The sequence below is a fragment of the Natrix helvetica genome, assembly GCF_964273705.1.
Source record: "Natrix helvetica genome assembly, chromosome: 2".
NCBI classification, from domain to species: domain Eukaryota; kingdom Metazoa; phylum Chordata; class Lepidosauria; order Squamata; family Natricidae; genus Natrix; species Natrix helvetica.
Genome location: NC_138552.1, coordinates 62,327,100 through 62,343,338, shown reverse-complemented (window position 1 = coordinate 62,343,338; position 16,239 = coordinate 62,327,100). Strand labels below are relative to the sequence as shown.

Below are 16,239 nucleotides of genomic sequence, written 5' to 3'. Positions count from 1 at the left end.
CACTGATTGGCTGGCTCACCAATCGCCCCGCCCACCTCTAAGAGTCCTATCTAAACCTTAAAGTCTTAAAGCTGTCAAGTTTGAACACCCCTGGGGTTTTTGTCTAAAGGGTTAGGGGTGCAAGGGTCTTGCAACTTGACAGCTTTAAGACTTGCACACTTCAATGCCAGAGTTCCTGAGCCAACATGACTGGAGGAGGAATTCTGGGAGTTGAAGTCCACAAGTCTTAAAGCTATCAAGTTTGAACACCCCTGGGTTTTTTTTCCCCTAAAGGGTTAGGGGCGCAAGTGTCTTGCAACTTGACAGCTTTAAGACTTGCGTGCTTCAAATACCAGAGTTTCTGAGCCAACATTTTGGTTGCTAAGCAAGAGCGTTGTTAAGTGAGTTTCACCACATATTACAAGTTGGCCATGCCCACCCAGTCACATTACTGCCAAGCCACTCCCACTTGGTCACATGGCTGGAAAGCCACTCCCACCTGGTCACATGGCCAGCAAGCCACACCCACAAAGCAGGCCACACCTACAGAAGGGGTTCTAAAAAAATTTGAAACCCACCACTGGGTGAGTCCTCTGTGATATGAAAACCAAGAGAAAGCTGGGAGGTAGGACCAAAGAAATTAAGGAGAAAACAAAAAAGTGTGTGTGTATGTGATACAGAGATAGAGTGAGTGAGTGAGAGTGAGAGACACCAAGCACAGGTAGATAAGGAGGAAAGAAAATTTCTCATTGTTTCTCTTTATTCGGACAGTGCCAGATTTTCCCCAAATATTCTCTCATTTCATAAGCCTGGAAGAATGAAGAGAAAATATTGAAGAATTAGAAATGTTCAACCAACATTTGAACACTTCTTACTTTCTATCCAATAATAAAAAAAATTTCTATTACTTTTTTTGCAGGAGTGGGTTCCTGCCGGCATTACCACCGGTTCGGCGCCTGAAAATTTTTGTTGTTCTGTGCATGTACAGAACAGAAAATCAAGATGGCGCCGAAGAGGATAGAACCGGTTCAGTCACGTGTCCGGCCAAGTTACTACCGATTCGGCTGAACCGATACGAACCCATCTCTGCTTTTTTGGTCTGCTAATTAAGGTTTGACTAGAAAAATACTAATTTCACTTGCCTTCTCCAAGTGGCAAGCATCAAAGCCTGTAAAGAAGAGGTGGGTTCCTACTGGTAGGGCTGAGTCGGTAGTAACTCGGCCTGCCCTGCCCCTGAACCGATTCTCTTGGCAGCACTGTAGGTGTCGCCATCTTGTTTTTTGCACGTGTGCAGAAGCATTTATTTTAGTACTGCGCATGCGCGCATCAAGTGCGTGCGCACAGTGCATCCCTGAGTGAACCGGCAGTAGCAGCAGCTGGAACCCACCCCTCCAGTAAAGCCATCTCTAGGAGCGCCCTCCATTGCTGTAGATTTCATAGATTAAGTGAAAACAGTGATGTTTTGAACTCATCTCTAGAATTGTTTCCCATCCTAGATCTTCAGGTTAATGTACAAAGATGAGGTACTTACATCATAATGAAGACCAAGGTTATGATAAGCTTCCATAAGTAGATAATTGGTGGCCTTGATAGCCTGGACTTTTTCTAGACGATTGTTGGATGTTATGTACTTTGTGAAATGCTGTGGAAGAAGGAAAAAAAAACTATTCCAGAATAATTTAATCACATAAATGTCTTTCCGGGGGGGGGGGGGGGGGTGTTAGTTGTGACATGACACCCTGTCAGATAAATTTCTAAAAGAGGTACCCATCCTTCATTGCCCAGCCAAGTTTTAGTGACACATGCCAAGCTTGCTCTCTCATAGGTTTCCTGCCTCAGCAGAGGGTTGGACTACAAGATTTCCAAGATACCTTCCAACTCTATTATTCTGTTCTCTTCTGTTCCTACAGCACATAAAGCTGAAGTGAGGATAAGAAGCTGGTTGGTTCTTCCTTTCCTCTGTCTATTTAGGGGCTATTATTCACCCTCATCTTTTTTTTAAATACTTACCCCCAGGATGTTATGGAGATGCTCTATTGTTGGTGCCTCAGCCAACAAGCCCTTAAGCATTGCTGCAAAAGCCATGGAAGCTTGTCTATATAGGGTCTGCAAGAAAATAGAGGAAATCATTGCTGTATTATAGTCTTGCTCTCTAGAAATTGTACATTTGAGTTATGTGGGTGGTTGCTGTTTTTTTGAGTTAGTCTTGACTTCTGGAAATTGGTTAGACAAGTTGTTTGCCATTGCCTTTTTTCTGGGACCGAAAGAGAGTGACTGGCCCAAAGTTATCCAGGTGGCTTTATGCCTAAGGCAGGATTAGAACTCATGGTTTCCCACAGTGGTGAAATTCTATTTTTTTTACTACTGGTTCTGTGGGTGTGGCTTGGTGGACACGGCAGGGGAAGGATACTGCAAAATCCCCATTCCCTCCCTACTCTGGGGCCAGCCAGAGGTGGTATTTGCTGGTTCTCCAAACTACTCAAATTTTCTGCTACCAGTTCTCCAGAACCTGTCAGAACCTGCTGGATTTCACCCCTGGTCTCCCAGAATATTATCTTAAAGCCCTGTGCCAAACAGATTCTCAGGAATATGCTATAGAAAACTGTTGTGGGCCAGCAGGAGCTGTTGGAGCTGCAACCAGACTCTGACAGTGAGGGGCCTTATGAGTCGGCTTTGGAAGATGTGGAGGACCCTGGACAGGGTTCCAACTCTGAGCAGGGATCAGAGAGGCTGGTTGGCCACCAGGAGGTGCCTGAGGCATGGAGCAGTGGTGAAAGCCAAAGGGAGTGTGCTCCTGAAGTCATGCCTTGGAGCAGTGGGGAGAAGACAAGGGAGGTGGTCCTGGATGCCCGGCAATGGAGGGCTAATAGACGTAAAGAACAGCTATGCAGTTACAGGAGATAATTGAACTCAGGTGGTTGTAATTAGGCTCCTCTCAAGACTGTATAAAAGGAATGACTTTGCGCAAACTGTTCGCAGGAATCAACGTATTTACTAGAGCTGGAGAAGCTATCAGGGCTGTCTTGGCAGGCTGGATTGCTGCCAAGGTCTAGTCTGTGCTGGATTGCTGCCAAGGTCTAGTCTGTGTGTTAATAAATCCTTGCAATATCTTTGTCTCGGTGTGCTTTGGTGTATGAAGAGGGGGGGTCAGAACAGAAAACTATATTGTTTTGCCTCATGAAATGAAATCCTATTTTGGAAAAAGATTTAGACCGTAAGAATCATGTGGCAACAATAATGGAGTATTTACAGTATATTGGCTCCTTCACTTTCCCTGAAAGTTGCAAAATTCCCTCCTAGTTCAAGATTAAATATAAATTTGTACTTTTAATCAGACAAGTATCATAGATCCAATAGGTGCACATTCTAATATATTCAATTTCAGTAGAAATTTACCTTATCACAGATTTCTAGTTGCCGTTCAGGTCCATTTCCTATGAGACGTCTTAAAACAATATTCAGCAACCGTGTTTCCAGATCTGGGGTTATGGGTGGCTGGATTTTGCTGGCAGGAGGTGTGAGATTCTCAGTTAACAAGATGCTGACCAGAGCTTGTAACTACATACATATACAGAAAGTCTGCTATTAGGAGAGACTCTATGCTCCTGATGCTGCCAAAAGCCTAATTATCTGCTCATGAATCCACTACAAGACCATGGTCCTAGACAGTTCGCATTCCTTCTTGTGAGGGAGCAGCTCTGTTGGAATCAACATTATTCTGTTTACGTGTAGATATGCAGTATCATATTCTAACATTTTTGCAATACATGCAACTTTCTGTGTGTTCATCATAGAAAAGGGAATAGAAATCTTTATATGAAGAAATGAACAGACTTGGTCCATTTTGATGGGGGGAAAAGGTAAAGATGCTTGAGGCACTTTTTTTAAAACAGATTTTTATAAACAATAAGTTTGAGGATCCAGAATTTATCTTTAAATCCTTTGGAAGAACCAACAATATTCAATTTATTGCCGTCAATTGTTGAATTGTCAGGATTTATGGGTGCTATTTGTTAGCTCTTTTTTCTTATTTTTCTGAAAAGCAAAGCTTTCTCTCTGTCATCCATAGAACTATTTTTAATCTTAAACCACATCGCTTTAATATTCTTTAGAGAAGGACTGTTGAAGATAAAACCCACCTTACGTTAGCAACTGCATTCATACAATTTATCAGAAGAAAAAGAGCAAGAGGGTGGTTATAATGTTCCTCCAAGGTTTCCTAGGAGAAAATAACAAGAGAACAGAACATTAATTATGTGCCTATTACAGGCATTGGCCCAGGTTCCTACAGCTTCTTGAGGATATTCCAGCATTTCCAAAACAGAAAATACTAAAGATAAAGAGTCTACTCTAGATGTTCTTTTCTTTAGGAAGCTGCTAATCTCTTTCCAGACATCCCCCCCACCTCACAGAAAATAATCTGCACTAAAATCTGTTTTCATACTAGTAGAAATTAATGGCTCTGTCCTTTTTCCCCTTTTTAAAGAAATGATTTTATTAATGATTGTAATTTAAAAACTGCAAATATAAACTTAAAAAGTAGAATTAAAAAATAGAAAGAAAAAGGGGGAAGAAACCGAAAAGCAAAGAAAAAGAAAAAAAAAATAAAGAAATGACTGCCCTCTTCTCATAATAAATACGAACAAATTTGGTAACTTATTACTGTATCTTAAAAATCACAGATGCTCTCTTTTTACTATAACTCACATCTTAACTATAAAGACTGGACTTTACAGCATATATTGTCGATAAAGCGTTTGTAGAACATAGATGTGTAAAATGGAAAACAGTTTTATTATTGATATTCATTTCTGTACTAGTTTTTGTTAAGCTTTCCTTTTGTAAAAGAAGTCCTCCCCCCTATGCATGCACATCCCCACCCATACCAGCCACTGAAGGGAGAGTCAAAAATCAGATCAATTGTCCAAATTTTCATGCTTTTTAATTGGGTTTGGGTGAATCTGGTTATTGGTGATCAAAGAAAACAAAACCTCTAACATGTAATCTGTAACAGCCCCTATTGGGCTACTGGGATCAATCCAAAAATGTTTACCTATATCACTGACTTTGCATATTGGTGGTATTTTCTGTTCCCTTCCTTCCACTACCCTTTTTTTCTCCAAAGGAACAGAATAAAATGATGTTTCTATACTGATCACCAATGTTTCCACATAAAGCAAGCAGGCGTACATTTCTGTGTGCATAAACCTTTATAGTTGATCAAATTTACAAAGTGCTGAGTAAGTGATACTCACAATTCTCATGTGGGTCACATCCCATGGCCACAAGATCATCATTTGTGACCTTCTTTATCGGCTTCCTATAAGCAAAGCCAATAGGGAAGCTGGCAGAAAGCAGCAAATGGCAACAACATGATGTCCTTGCTTAACAACCAGTAGTGATTTGCTTAACAATGGCAACAGGAAGTTATCTGACATTGTGCTTTATGACCACAGCAGCCACAGAAATTCTGATCCCAAGTTCTATGGTTACCAGAGGACTACCATTATATGACTGAAATCATCATAGCTCTGATCAGGGTCGGATATAGATGAAAAGAGGCCCTAGGCTATTCCACTTATGGGGCTCTTTCACCTCCCATTTTTAAGTTTGTAAATTACATGAGAGATAATAAAATACATCATTACTGTGATATATATATCAATATATTAAATTAAACATGTTGTAATTGGTACTAACCTTTATAAAAAATGTGGCACGGATAAATAAAAGGCCCCTCTTGATCTTGAGGCCCTAGGCTGAAGCCTAGTTAGCCTATAGGAAAATCCGGGCTTGGCGCTGATACTGTTGGTACAAATGATAAGAAGAATACACTTACCACAATTGTTTCCACTATTTTTCCTTTTTCTGCCAACGGGCCATAGACAGTATTCATGGCATTCAAAAAGTTGATAAATATATCAATGCCCTGGAAGTTACAAAAGTCAGAATGTTAGTCAGAAAATTTAAAAGGATCAAAGTATGCTTTCTATAATTATTGACTACATTAGGTTGAAGTTGGTGTAGATTTTTGCTTTCTGCTATCTCTTTCGGGACAACCCAAGTCACAGAAAAATTGCTTAAACGCATTGCTTTGGAAAGTGGAGAACAACATGAGTTTGCAGTATAGTCTAAAAGTATGTATAGACTATATCTATAGCATTTTTACTCTAAGAGCCCTTGGAGGACTTTTAAGTCCTTCTTTCCTTCCTGAGCTATGGTGCTGCAGTGGTTAGAATGCAACACTGCAGGCTGCCAGCAGTTCGGCAGTTCGATTCTCACTGGCTCAAGGTTGACACAGACTTCCATCCTTCCGAGGTTGGTAAAATGAGGACCCAGATTGTTGGGAGTCCATAAGATGACTCTGTAAACCGCTTAGAGAGGGCACTGTGAAGCAGTATATAAGTCTTGTTCTGTGGAGCTATCTCATTAAGATTTGGGACATGTAATTCCTCGTTTGGGAGGTAGAGAATCAAGCAAAATTAATGAATACATCCACCATGTGCTTTTGACATATTTGTTAAGTAATTAAGCTCCCCGTTGGGAGAGCGAGTATGCAGAAAAGCGTAATGAGAGTGATATTGAATAACACACACAAACCAGCATACAGAAACACTGAATAGTATAAAAATATAGTAGTTTACTATGAAGAAATATAGAAGTATTCAGAGTTCAGGTAACAGTCCAAGCCATACACAGTTCAGTAATTCAGTTATCAAATAGTCTCAGTTTAACACACAAAATATAGCTAAACAGTAGCAAACCACAATACCTCAAAATACACCAACCAGCTTCTAACAAAACAGAGAGAGCTAACAGTCATTCTGGCTCCCTCTTATAGCTGCATGAGGTAACAAACCAATTACACCTCTTAAGCATTTAAAGCAACAGTAAAGTAATCATAGCTTATATACATCGCCAAGCCAAGCCTAGGATTACATCCCTAAAAATATTGCCACATATAACTCACAGATGTATTTAATTACCTATTACAAATTATTTTAAATGTAATATTAAGAATGATATTGGGAATGCACATGACCTAGTGGAAGAAAATGAAGACGACATCCTGAAATATTGGAGGAGGAATGTCTAGCATGGCTCAAATCGTTTTTCACCCAATTTCAAAATTTTATCCCTTATATAATTATACGTCAAAGAGTGCAAATGAGTTATAATTGGTAAATGCACAGGCAGTGCAGAGAATTAAAAACCCAAGAGGGCAATCCCCACTGATGTAGAAGTCTCATCTGATACTCAACAGAATGCAAAATCTAGGTAATTCAGCCACTAATCACGGTCCTCTAAAATCAGTTGAAAAATGCCAAATGGGGAATCCACATTTTAATGCTGCTGTTTGGCAGTAACTCAGTCACCTCAAATGACTAATGCCCCATTTCACTGACCACACGACATTCCCTTTGTTGTGTTAGTGCAGCAATGGCGAACCTTTTTGGCACCAGGTGCTGGAAACCTGAAGCCCAGATGGCTGGTGTGCATGCGTGTGCTGGCCAGCTGGTGTTTGGGTTTCCGGCACACGCAAAGATCATCTGGACGGCGTGCATGGGCGCACCAGAAGCCAGAAAACCAGCTGGCAATGGCGCTTGTGCCCACAGAGAGGGCTCTGCGTGCCACCTCTGGCACGCATGTCATAGGTTCACCATCACAGTATTAGTCTAACAGTTTAGCAGCAAATGACTGCAAAATCTCACCCAACCTGAATTAACCAGTTTATCAGAAGGAAGCCAGCTTTCCTCCTTCACTGTTCACTTTCTGCTGCCATTATTACCAGGAAAGCAGGAATCTGCTTCCCAAAAGGCAGTTGATCCCTTGACTTGGCTAAGCAGAATAGCCGCCGTAAATCTGACTGCTGCGGTTTTGCAGCTGTAGGTAGGCCAGTGGTTCTCAAATAGTGGGGCGCGGCCCCCAGGGGGGGCGTGAGGCTCCGTAAATGGGGGCGCGAAGGCTCCCTTTCCATCTGGGTGCAAACGAGGGGGCCGCGGCCGCCGGTGCACAAAGAGGTCTTTGTGGCCTCGCTCGCGTCTCCTCTGAGCTAACTGGCGGCGAAGGCAGCAACGGCAGGTCCCATCGGCTCCTCTTCCTCGCCGGCTCCTCTTCCCCGCCCCTCCGCCTCCGTCCTGCTGGCCGAGCAAACAAGCCTGGTAGGCAAAGGCTGACATTTAGCTAGGCAATCAGTGCAAATTTCCAATACCGTGTTTCCCCGAAAATATGACATTTCCTGAAAATAAGGCCATGACAGATTTTTGGGGTGGGCAATTCGGGGGTCAAAAGAAAATAAGACCTTGTCTTATTTTCTGGGAAACAGATCCCCCCCGGCCCTATTGTTACTTTTACTGTACTACTAGAGAGAGATATAAATATACAGTAGTGATGCCATTTGAGCCATGATATCAGACACCTCTTGTGAATTAAGTAAATTATGTCAGTCTAGAAAGGAAGCAGATTATATAACTTGCATCACTTTACAATGATATCATGACATGTGTGATGCTAACACACTACTTTGCCATTCCCCAGAAGAGCCACTTTTCAGACGACTTTTTTTTTTTTTAAATATACCTTTTCTCCATTATTTATTTGAATATCAGGGGAATATGCTGGTGGAATATCTCCCCCATTGTCCTGTTTGCTGGTGTGTTTTTCTTGATTATTTTTTCCTTCTTTCCGAAGTGGGGAAACCTTTGATGTCATTTTACGAAAGAAGGACAACACTTGTATCCTAGAACAACAGGGGAAAGCAACAGGAATTAATGCACTTCCATCTACAGTAAGGTAAAGGTTCCCCTTGCACATATGTGCTAGTCATTCTCAACTCTAGGGGGCAGTGCTCATTTCCAATTCAAAGCCAAAGAGCCAGTGCTGTCCGAAGACGTCTCTGTGGTCATGTGGTCCAGCATGACTCAACACTGAAGGCACACCGAATGCTGTTACCTTCCCACCAAAGGTGGTTCCTATTTTTCTACTTGCACTTTTTACGTGCTTTTGAACTTCTAGGTTGGCAGAAGCTGGGACAAGTAACGGGAGCTCACTCCGTTATGCGCTGCTAGGGATTTGAACCGCTGAACTGCCTACCTTTCTGATTGACAAGCTCAGCGTCTTAGCCACTGAGCCACCGCGTCCCTCTTCATCTACAGTACATGGCAGCAATTCATTTGTAATTCAATACATCAAGTATGATGGGAAGATCCTAATGGCTTTTTTGCAGACGCCTCCTCGGGATTTGAGATTGTCACTATCTTTAATTGTATTGGGATGTATCTCCACAGAGAGAAGAACTTTTTTCTCATAATTGGAGGCTGTCAAAAGGAGCAGCCACAGAGGAAAAAAAATGAATTTGAACAAGACAATTGAGCCTCCCTGTGACTGCTATTGCTTTTATCTCCTTTTCCACACTGCTCTGGAATATAGAAGCCATTTTAAAAAAATTGTACTTACATTGTGTGTATCTTTCACTGCCTTGTCTTTCCAAACCAACAATCAACAAACAGACCTAAATAATAAATACTTAGACATGATCAACAAGTAGCTGTAAAAAGGCAATGTCATAAATCAAGGGAATAAATTACTCCCTTTATGAAGAAAATAGATGAATAAAAGACGCATACATACATATATAAATTCAAGCATCCTAGCTAATCAATAATGATGAATATGTAACAACATATTGAAAAGAAGTCATTCAAAAGCTCACAGATCCAACTGGCCCAGAAGACTACCAAAGGCCTCTCTGACCTTGGAGATCAGGAGATGATTTCACAATGGAGACCTTATCATAATGGCGACAGAAGAGAGGTCACAATAGCCTTACCAAGCTGATGCAACTTTAAAGCATTACCCTGTTTAGTCCCAAAGGGCTGTTTTTTTCTTTCTATTTTTTAAAAAATCCATGTTCAAGGTGCTGTATGATGACTTTTTGTTATGTCTCCCTCTTTTCTGTGCTGCACCATCCTCTTGTGACTAGAGTCTACTGCAGTGATGGCTAATCTTTTCCGGACTGAGTGCCCAAAGCGTGTGCGCTTCCAAACCCCCAAAATGCAACGTGTGCGTGCATGTGTGCCCTCGGCATGCCTCCCACTGCCGTGCATGCGTGCACAATTACCCTGCACGCGCATGCACATTAGAGACCCGAAGACAAGCTGGCCGGTGGGAGGCACGTGTGCATGTGTGGCAGAGCTGAACTGGGGCAATGGCTTGTGTGCCATCGGGGCGCTACGTGGCACCTCTGGCATGCATGCCATAGGTTTGCCATCATGGGTCTAATCCAGGGGTGGGTTCCTGCTAGTTGTAACCTCTTCTATAGAAGAGGTTCCACAAATCTACCGTGCCATTTAGAACCGGTTCCAGCTCCCTCCCCCCACCCGTCCGCACATCATCAAGATGAAGAGCGAGAGGAGGAATTCTGGGAGTTGAAGTCCACAAGTCTTAAAACTGTCAAGTTTGAACACCCCTGGGTTTTTTTTTCTCTAAAGGGTTAGGGGTGCAAGGGTCTTGTAACTTGACAGCTTTAAGACTTATGTGCTTCAAATGCCAGAGTTTCTGAGCCAACATTTTGGTTTCTAAGCAAGAGCGTTGTTATGTGAGTTTCACCACATTTTACAAGTTGGTCACATGGCTGGCAAGCCACTCCTACCCGATCACATGGCCCGGCAAGCCACTCCCACCCGGTCACATGGCCAGCAAGCCATTTCCCCAGAGCAGGTCACACCTACAGAAGAGGTTCTAAAAAATTTTGAAACCCACCACTGGTCTAGTCCATATTGCAATACTCCATTTTATTTGCATTGGGCAGAACTGACTTCAAGTAGGGTGGCCAAAACTGGACACTTCTATAATGAGTTGGATAAACTAAAACATGTTCAAAGAAGGGCCCAGAAGATGACCAGAGACCTGCAAGCTATGTCCTATGAAGAAAGTATGAAGAAAGTAAGGCAGCTTATTATAATTATACCAGAAGGGTGTGTGGTTTAGATGGTTGATGCCTGAAGGTATGCTAATATTCTGGGAGGAGACAAGAGTTAGAATTAATACACCCATAGAGGCACAGGCCTTTATGGAAAAAAATAAACTACTCCTAGAAAAACCTGATGATCCTTCACCAGACACACAGGACACGGGAGGGGCCGGAGCCCTGCCGGCGGGGGGGGGGGGGGGGGATGGGGCAACACCGAGAAAGCTCAGATCACAAAAATGAGTAAGAAAATCCACCTGACATAAACTGATCGAAATTACCAATTGAATTTATATGCTGACTATATGCTACTACTTAATAATGAATTATATGTAAATGTATACTATGAGTATGGAGGGGGGGCGCACCTACCGCACACTGCAGTTGCCAAAATTTGTAACCTTTCCCCTACCTTTTTCCTTTGCAAAATACTAAAAAAACCAATAAAACTTTGTTTAAAAAAAAAAGAAAAGAAATTAAGGCAGCTTCGCCTTGAGAAGAGTGAAAGGAGGTTCCTCGAGGACTTATAAAGTATCTGAAAGTTTGTTACATAGAAAGCCAACATTTCTTGGAATAATTGGTTCAAATTACAGAAAGGGAGGTTCCACTTCAATTGGAACATTAATGGTAACCGAGTTCAACACTAGAATCAAGTGTCCAATGTGGTAGTCTGATTTAAGATACTTTCTTTATATTACAATTTGAAATTTTAAGTTTGAACAGAATTAGAAATTAGGCTTTGTCTGTAACTGTAATATCAGAGTGAATTTCTATGAATAATTATATTGTTTATTAATAATTCCATTTACTTATTAAGCACCCCCTTTGTGGATATATCCAAGCATGCATCTGTTGTATATGTTTTAGGTTGGAAAGCTGCACTGAGTAAGAAATTAGACTTGATGGCCTAAATCTGTGATTACGAACCTACGGCAGATGTGCCACAAGTGGCACGCAGAGCGGTCTCTGCGGCCATGCCAGCCATCACCCCAGCCCAGCTTCACCTCACATGCATGCGCGCCTCCCTCTGGCCAGCTGGTCTTCGGGTCTCTGCAGTGCATGCGTGGAAGGTGGGGTGCATGCGGGGGACATGCATGTGCATGCGTGGGGAGCACACTCACAGGGGAGCTCGCGTTGCATTTTAGGGCCTTGCCCAGCACTCCTGCACCCCGTTTTGGCTTCCAGGTTGATGCAGGAGGCCTTCCAGGCCCAAAATGGGGCATGGGGGTGGTTTCCAGGTTGGTGCAGGAGGCCTTCCAGGCCCAAAGTGTTCCCCCCCCCATGCCGTGTATTGGACCTGGAAGGCCTCCTGCACCAATCTGGAAGCCAAAACAGAGCATGGGGGTGCTGCATGAGGAACCTCCATGCCCCTTTTTGGGCCCGGAAAGGTTTCTGCACCAACCTCGAAGGCCAAAATGGGCGAGGGGGGAGCACATGTGTGGGGGGCGGGGGAGAGTGGGGGGATCACATGCACATGAATGGGGGTTGCACACACATGCACGGGGGTGAGGTACATGTGGGGTGGGGTCACGCATGCATTGCATTACGGGTGCAAGCATTCGCACGCGATGTCAAACATGCACGCTTTCAGCACGTGACAAGAAAAAGGTTAGCCATCGCTGGCCTAATGCTCTCTTCTGATTCTATAAAAAGGCCTCTCCACTGATTAATGGACTCAGAAAGAAATGTGAACTGAACTCCTCATTTTTTCCAGTTGAGGTTGTGTTAAAGAAAACCAGCATTCCTTTTGTTTTTAACCCAGATGCTGGTGGGTGTATCATATTCAGCAGAAAGGGAAGATATATGTCCCTGTTGAATATATTATTTCCTTCTCCTTCTCCCAGTGCTCTAAAAAATGTTCGCTAATGGCCCTTTTTATAGCCAGAGAAATGCCGACTGAGAAAAAGTCATTCGGTGACCTTTGAAACCTCTCTTTTGTGTCATTTGTTTTAGGTCAGGCAAAGCATACCGTCTCCAAACAACTTCCCAGCTGCTCAGTCTACCTCTAAATATGCCTTTTAAAGCTCTAGCATTACTATTTGACTGTTGTGGGTGGAAGAAATCAGATGCAGCACTTCTTTCTTAGATGAATGAGCCAAACATAAAATTCTCTCCAGCTGAACAAATGCCTGAGCTTTGTGTAATATCCCATGTTGTGCTATTGATCTTAGTTGTGTGGTGTTTTAATTGCTTTTCCAGAAAACCAACTGTTCCATCTTCCAATCTGAACCCAGTTTAAAAAAAATACTTAGAGGTGATCTGGATTTGTTGTTTTAATTTGTGGCCACTGAATATGCTATGCAATTTATTTGATCTTAGTAATATAATAATGGTATTATCATGCAGTGCCTGCATTTGTTTAACCCGGGAAACAATATTTTAATAATATTTTAACGATACAAACAAACCAATCAATCTAACAACTTCAGATTGTTTGTGTCAATCAATCCAAAGGTTAAGCCAAACCTAATTTTGTAATTCCCAGAATTCTTCAATCAAATTGCATTAAAGGACAGGTCTTCTGTTTCCATGATTATTGAGAGAGCTTTGATGAAGAACTTCATTGCAGAAGAGCATGCAGCCTGAGCATAAACATTAAAAAGCTATGTGAGGTTATGTGTAAAAATCAATATTTCAATAATTTCTCCCTTGTGTGCCTTTCTGGCTTCTTTTTCTTAAATTTGCATGTGATCAGATATATTTCTTGACCCAAGGTATATGGGTGGCCAGTTACTGCAATCTACTGTGATTCTGTCTTGCAATGTCTTCTACTACAATGAATTGTATACTTTCTTTGATATAATAGCATTTTAAATCTTGTTCTTTCTTTAAAGTCTGCGTCTAGTATTCATTGTGTTCCACTATTTCAATTTTTCCCACCAAGCTTCTGTTATAGAAAGTATCTCTGTTCTCTTTTGCAACTAAACTTTACACTAAAATTCTCATCTTGACTCAAAAGATTTGAGTACAAATCAAAAGATTTGTAATGACTAAATTACTCACAACCAAAAGTTGTCCATTTCCAGAAGAATATCCCTGATATGAGAGAATGCTCATCATCCAAAGTCCCTTTCTCTGAAACATTCTTACACTTGAAATGATGGCCTTCTCCCTTAAGACCTTTGTTCTTAGCTGTTACCAGCTGGTATCTTGGGAATTGGGTGAAACAACCAGACCCAAAACGTTCTAATTTGCATATTTCTTTGCTCTAGTTCAGTTACCTTTGTTTCAATGGAACAAACTGGTTTCTTCAGCGTTTAGACCTCATTGCCCTAAGCACAAACCCATGACTTAATCCACACTGCAATTAATTGAATATCAGCCAGTCCTCCGGGTTTTTTTTTCATACTACCAGTAATTAGTATTGGTAAAGTCATGCTAATTATTACTGGCAATTTGGATTCCTTCTTTAAATACTCTATGCTCTAAAAACCACATGTTATCATTCTGCAATATTTGGATCCCTAGATTCCTCACATGGTCGTTAAGTTCACTTTGGCACTACTTGTATATCTGTGGAGTTGGGAGACCAGCATGTTTCTCTCTCTCTTTTGCTGCTAAATATCTGTGGTCCTGTTTGCTCTTTAGTACTACAATTGCTCTGATTGGAAGTTTCCACCTGCCTCTCTTTCTTTTTAGAAAGAATGCTGGCTAGGACCAGACAAGGCAACTACATAAACTGACTGTATTAACTTGTGACATTTCTTATCTACAGTATGTAATTGAAATACTTTTGGGAGCATATTTTTAAATAGAACTTGGTTATGAATTTGTAAGCCAAATTGCATTCACATCCCCCCCCCCCCAAGGGATGACTGGTATATCCACAAGGTGGCACAATTCTGTTTCACACAGCAAAGGTTCTCCTTTCAAAGGACCCAATATATAGAAACTGCTGCTTTCATGTGCCAGAACAAAAAGACTACAAACCCCAGAGGGTAGGGAGAATTTGCAAAAAGAATTAACAGGGGCTTTTTAATCTGCTGTAAGCAGAATAAAGCCTGCATTTTATCCACCGGGAGGCTTTATTTCTTCTCTTAGAAACGAGTTTTAGTCAATTATTACAATCAGAAAGATGTATATCAATTATCCGGCAGGTGGAGCTGTTAACCTAAAATTGCTGAAACCAAAGCTAAGAGGCAAGGGAAGGGGGGAACAGCAGGGAAGACCTCTGCATGAATAGGACGTTCATTTTTTTTAATTCAAAAGACAAATTATTTGTGCTCTTTTCTCTATTTGAAAAAGTTTTTTAAAAAAATAATCCAATGAAGAAACAATTGGATTCTCCCTCCCCCTCTCTCGTTAATTGCAAAGAATACTCTTCCAATCCATTCCTTCAGTGGAAATTTTACAAGCAGGCCAGGAGGACAGTATAAAACTTGCACCTTTGATCCCCCGTCATCCATGCACTAATATTGGAATATTTAGCCATCCTGCTGCGTAGCCTTCTAGCCACTGATAACCTCACTGTTCAAGACAGGGGTGGGCAACCTGTTGACTTCAACTCCCAGAATTCCTGAGTCGGCATAGCCCACCTTTCTTCATCCAAGAGATGCCTACTATCTTCCTAGCTGGTGTCTGTTACACCTTGTTGCAATGAATTCTATAAATGAATCATGGTCCCCACTGAGAACTTTATTTCCCTTGGATCTGAATCTTCATTTCTCACTCCCAAAGACGAACTTGGGGGAGCCCACCCTTTCTGAAAACAGGTGTAGCCCTTTCTGCTTTTCACTTGGTAAGACTGGCCCAGTCAAGCGGAGAGGGCCATAGGCCAAGTGTGCTTAAACATGTCCTGCAATGTCTGAATGCCTGGCCTAGGGGCAAAGACAAAGGCTGATGAAAGCACAGCTCGGGGCAAAGACAAAGGCCGAATAACGGAGCCTTTTGAGAAGGAGACGGGATCGCGTGCTCCGAAGGCCTCCAAATTCAATTGCACTTTGGCAATGTGCGCGCAAGTGGAGACATTCATCAGCAGGAGCAGATTGGGCGACCCAAGAGAGTCATGCAATTGTCCCCCTCCCTCCTCGCACCCCTCCCCTCCGCCCTTCAGCGCCAAAGCAAATCTTCAGCCAGTGGCAGGTGGACAGTGCAGCTATGAAGAGAAAGCCTCAATTGTCCGCCCTCCAAACTGCCACACGCCAGACCTCCGCTATTGTGTGAGGTCTCCATAGAAATGCAAACGAGCAGCGTGTGCCTTCCACAATCTGCTCACAGCAGCAGCTCATTAGGCATGCCGGACTGGATCCACTCTCATTCTGGTGAACTTTGCAGGAACTTCCCGTCACACA

At 42.3% G+C, this 16,239-nt stretch overlaps 1 protein-coding gene across 1 annotated transcript; it reads right to left on the bottom strand.

Moving 5' to 3' along the window:
- Positions 1–725: 725 nt before the first annotated feature.
- On the bottom strand, positions 726–14,192 carry LOC309387357 (uncharacterized protein; the record flags this gene model as incomplete). The annotated part of the gene is made up of 9 exons (XM_081943830.1): positions 14,170–14,192; positions 9,436–9,490; positions 8,560–8,719; positions 5,819–5,908; positions 4,119–4,198; positions 3,376–3,484; positions 1,990–2,085; positions 1,511–1,621; positions 726–788 (listed from the first exon to the last, which is right to left on the bottom strand). Coding segments are annotated over exons 2-9 (711 nt in total). The 5' UTR covers positions 9,438–9,490; positions 14,170–14,192.
- Positions 14,193–16,239: the final 2,047 nt, after the last annotated feature.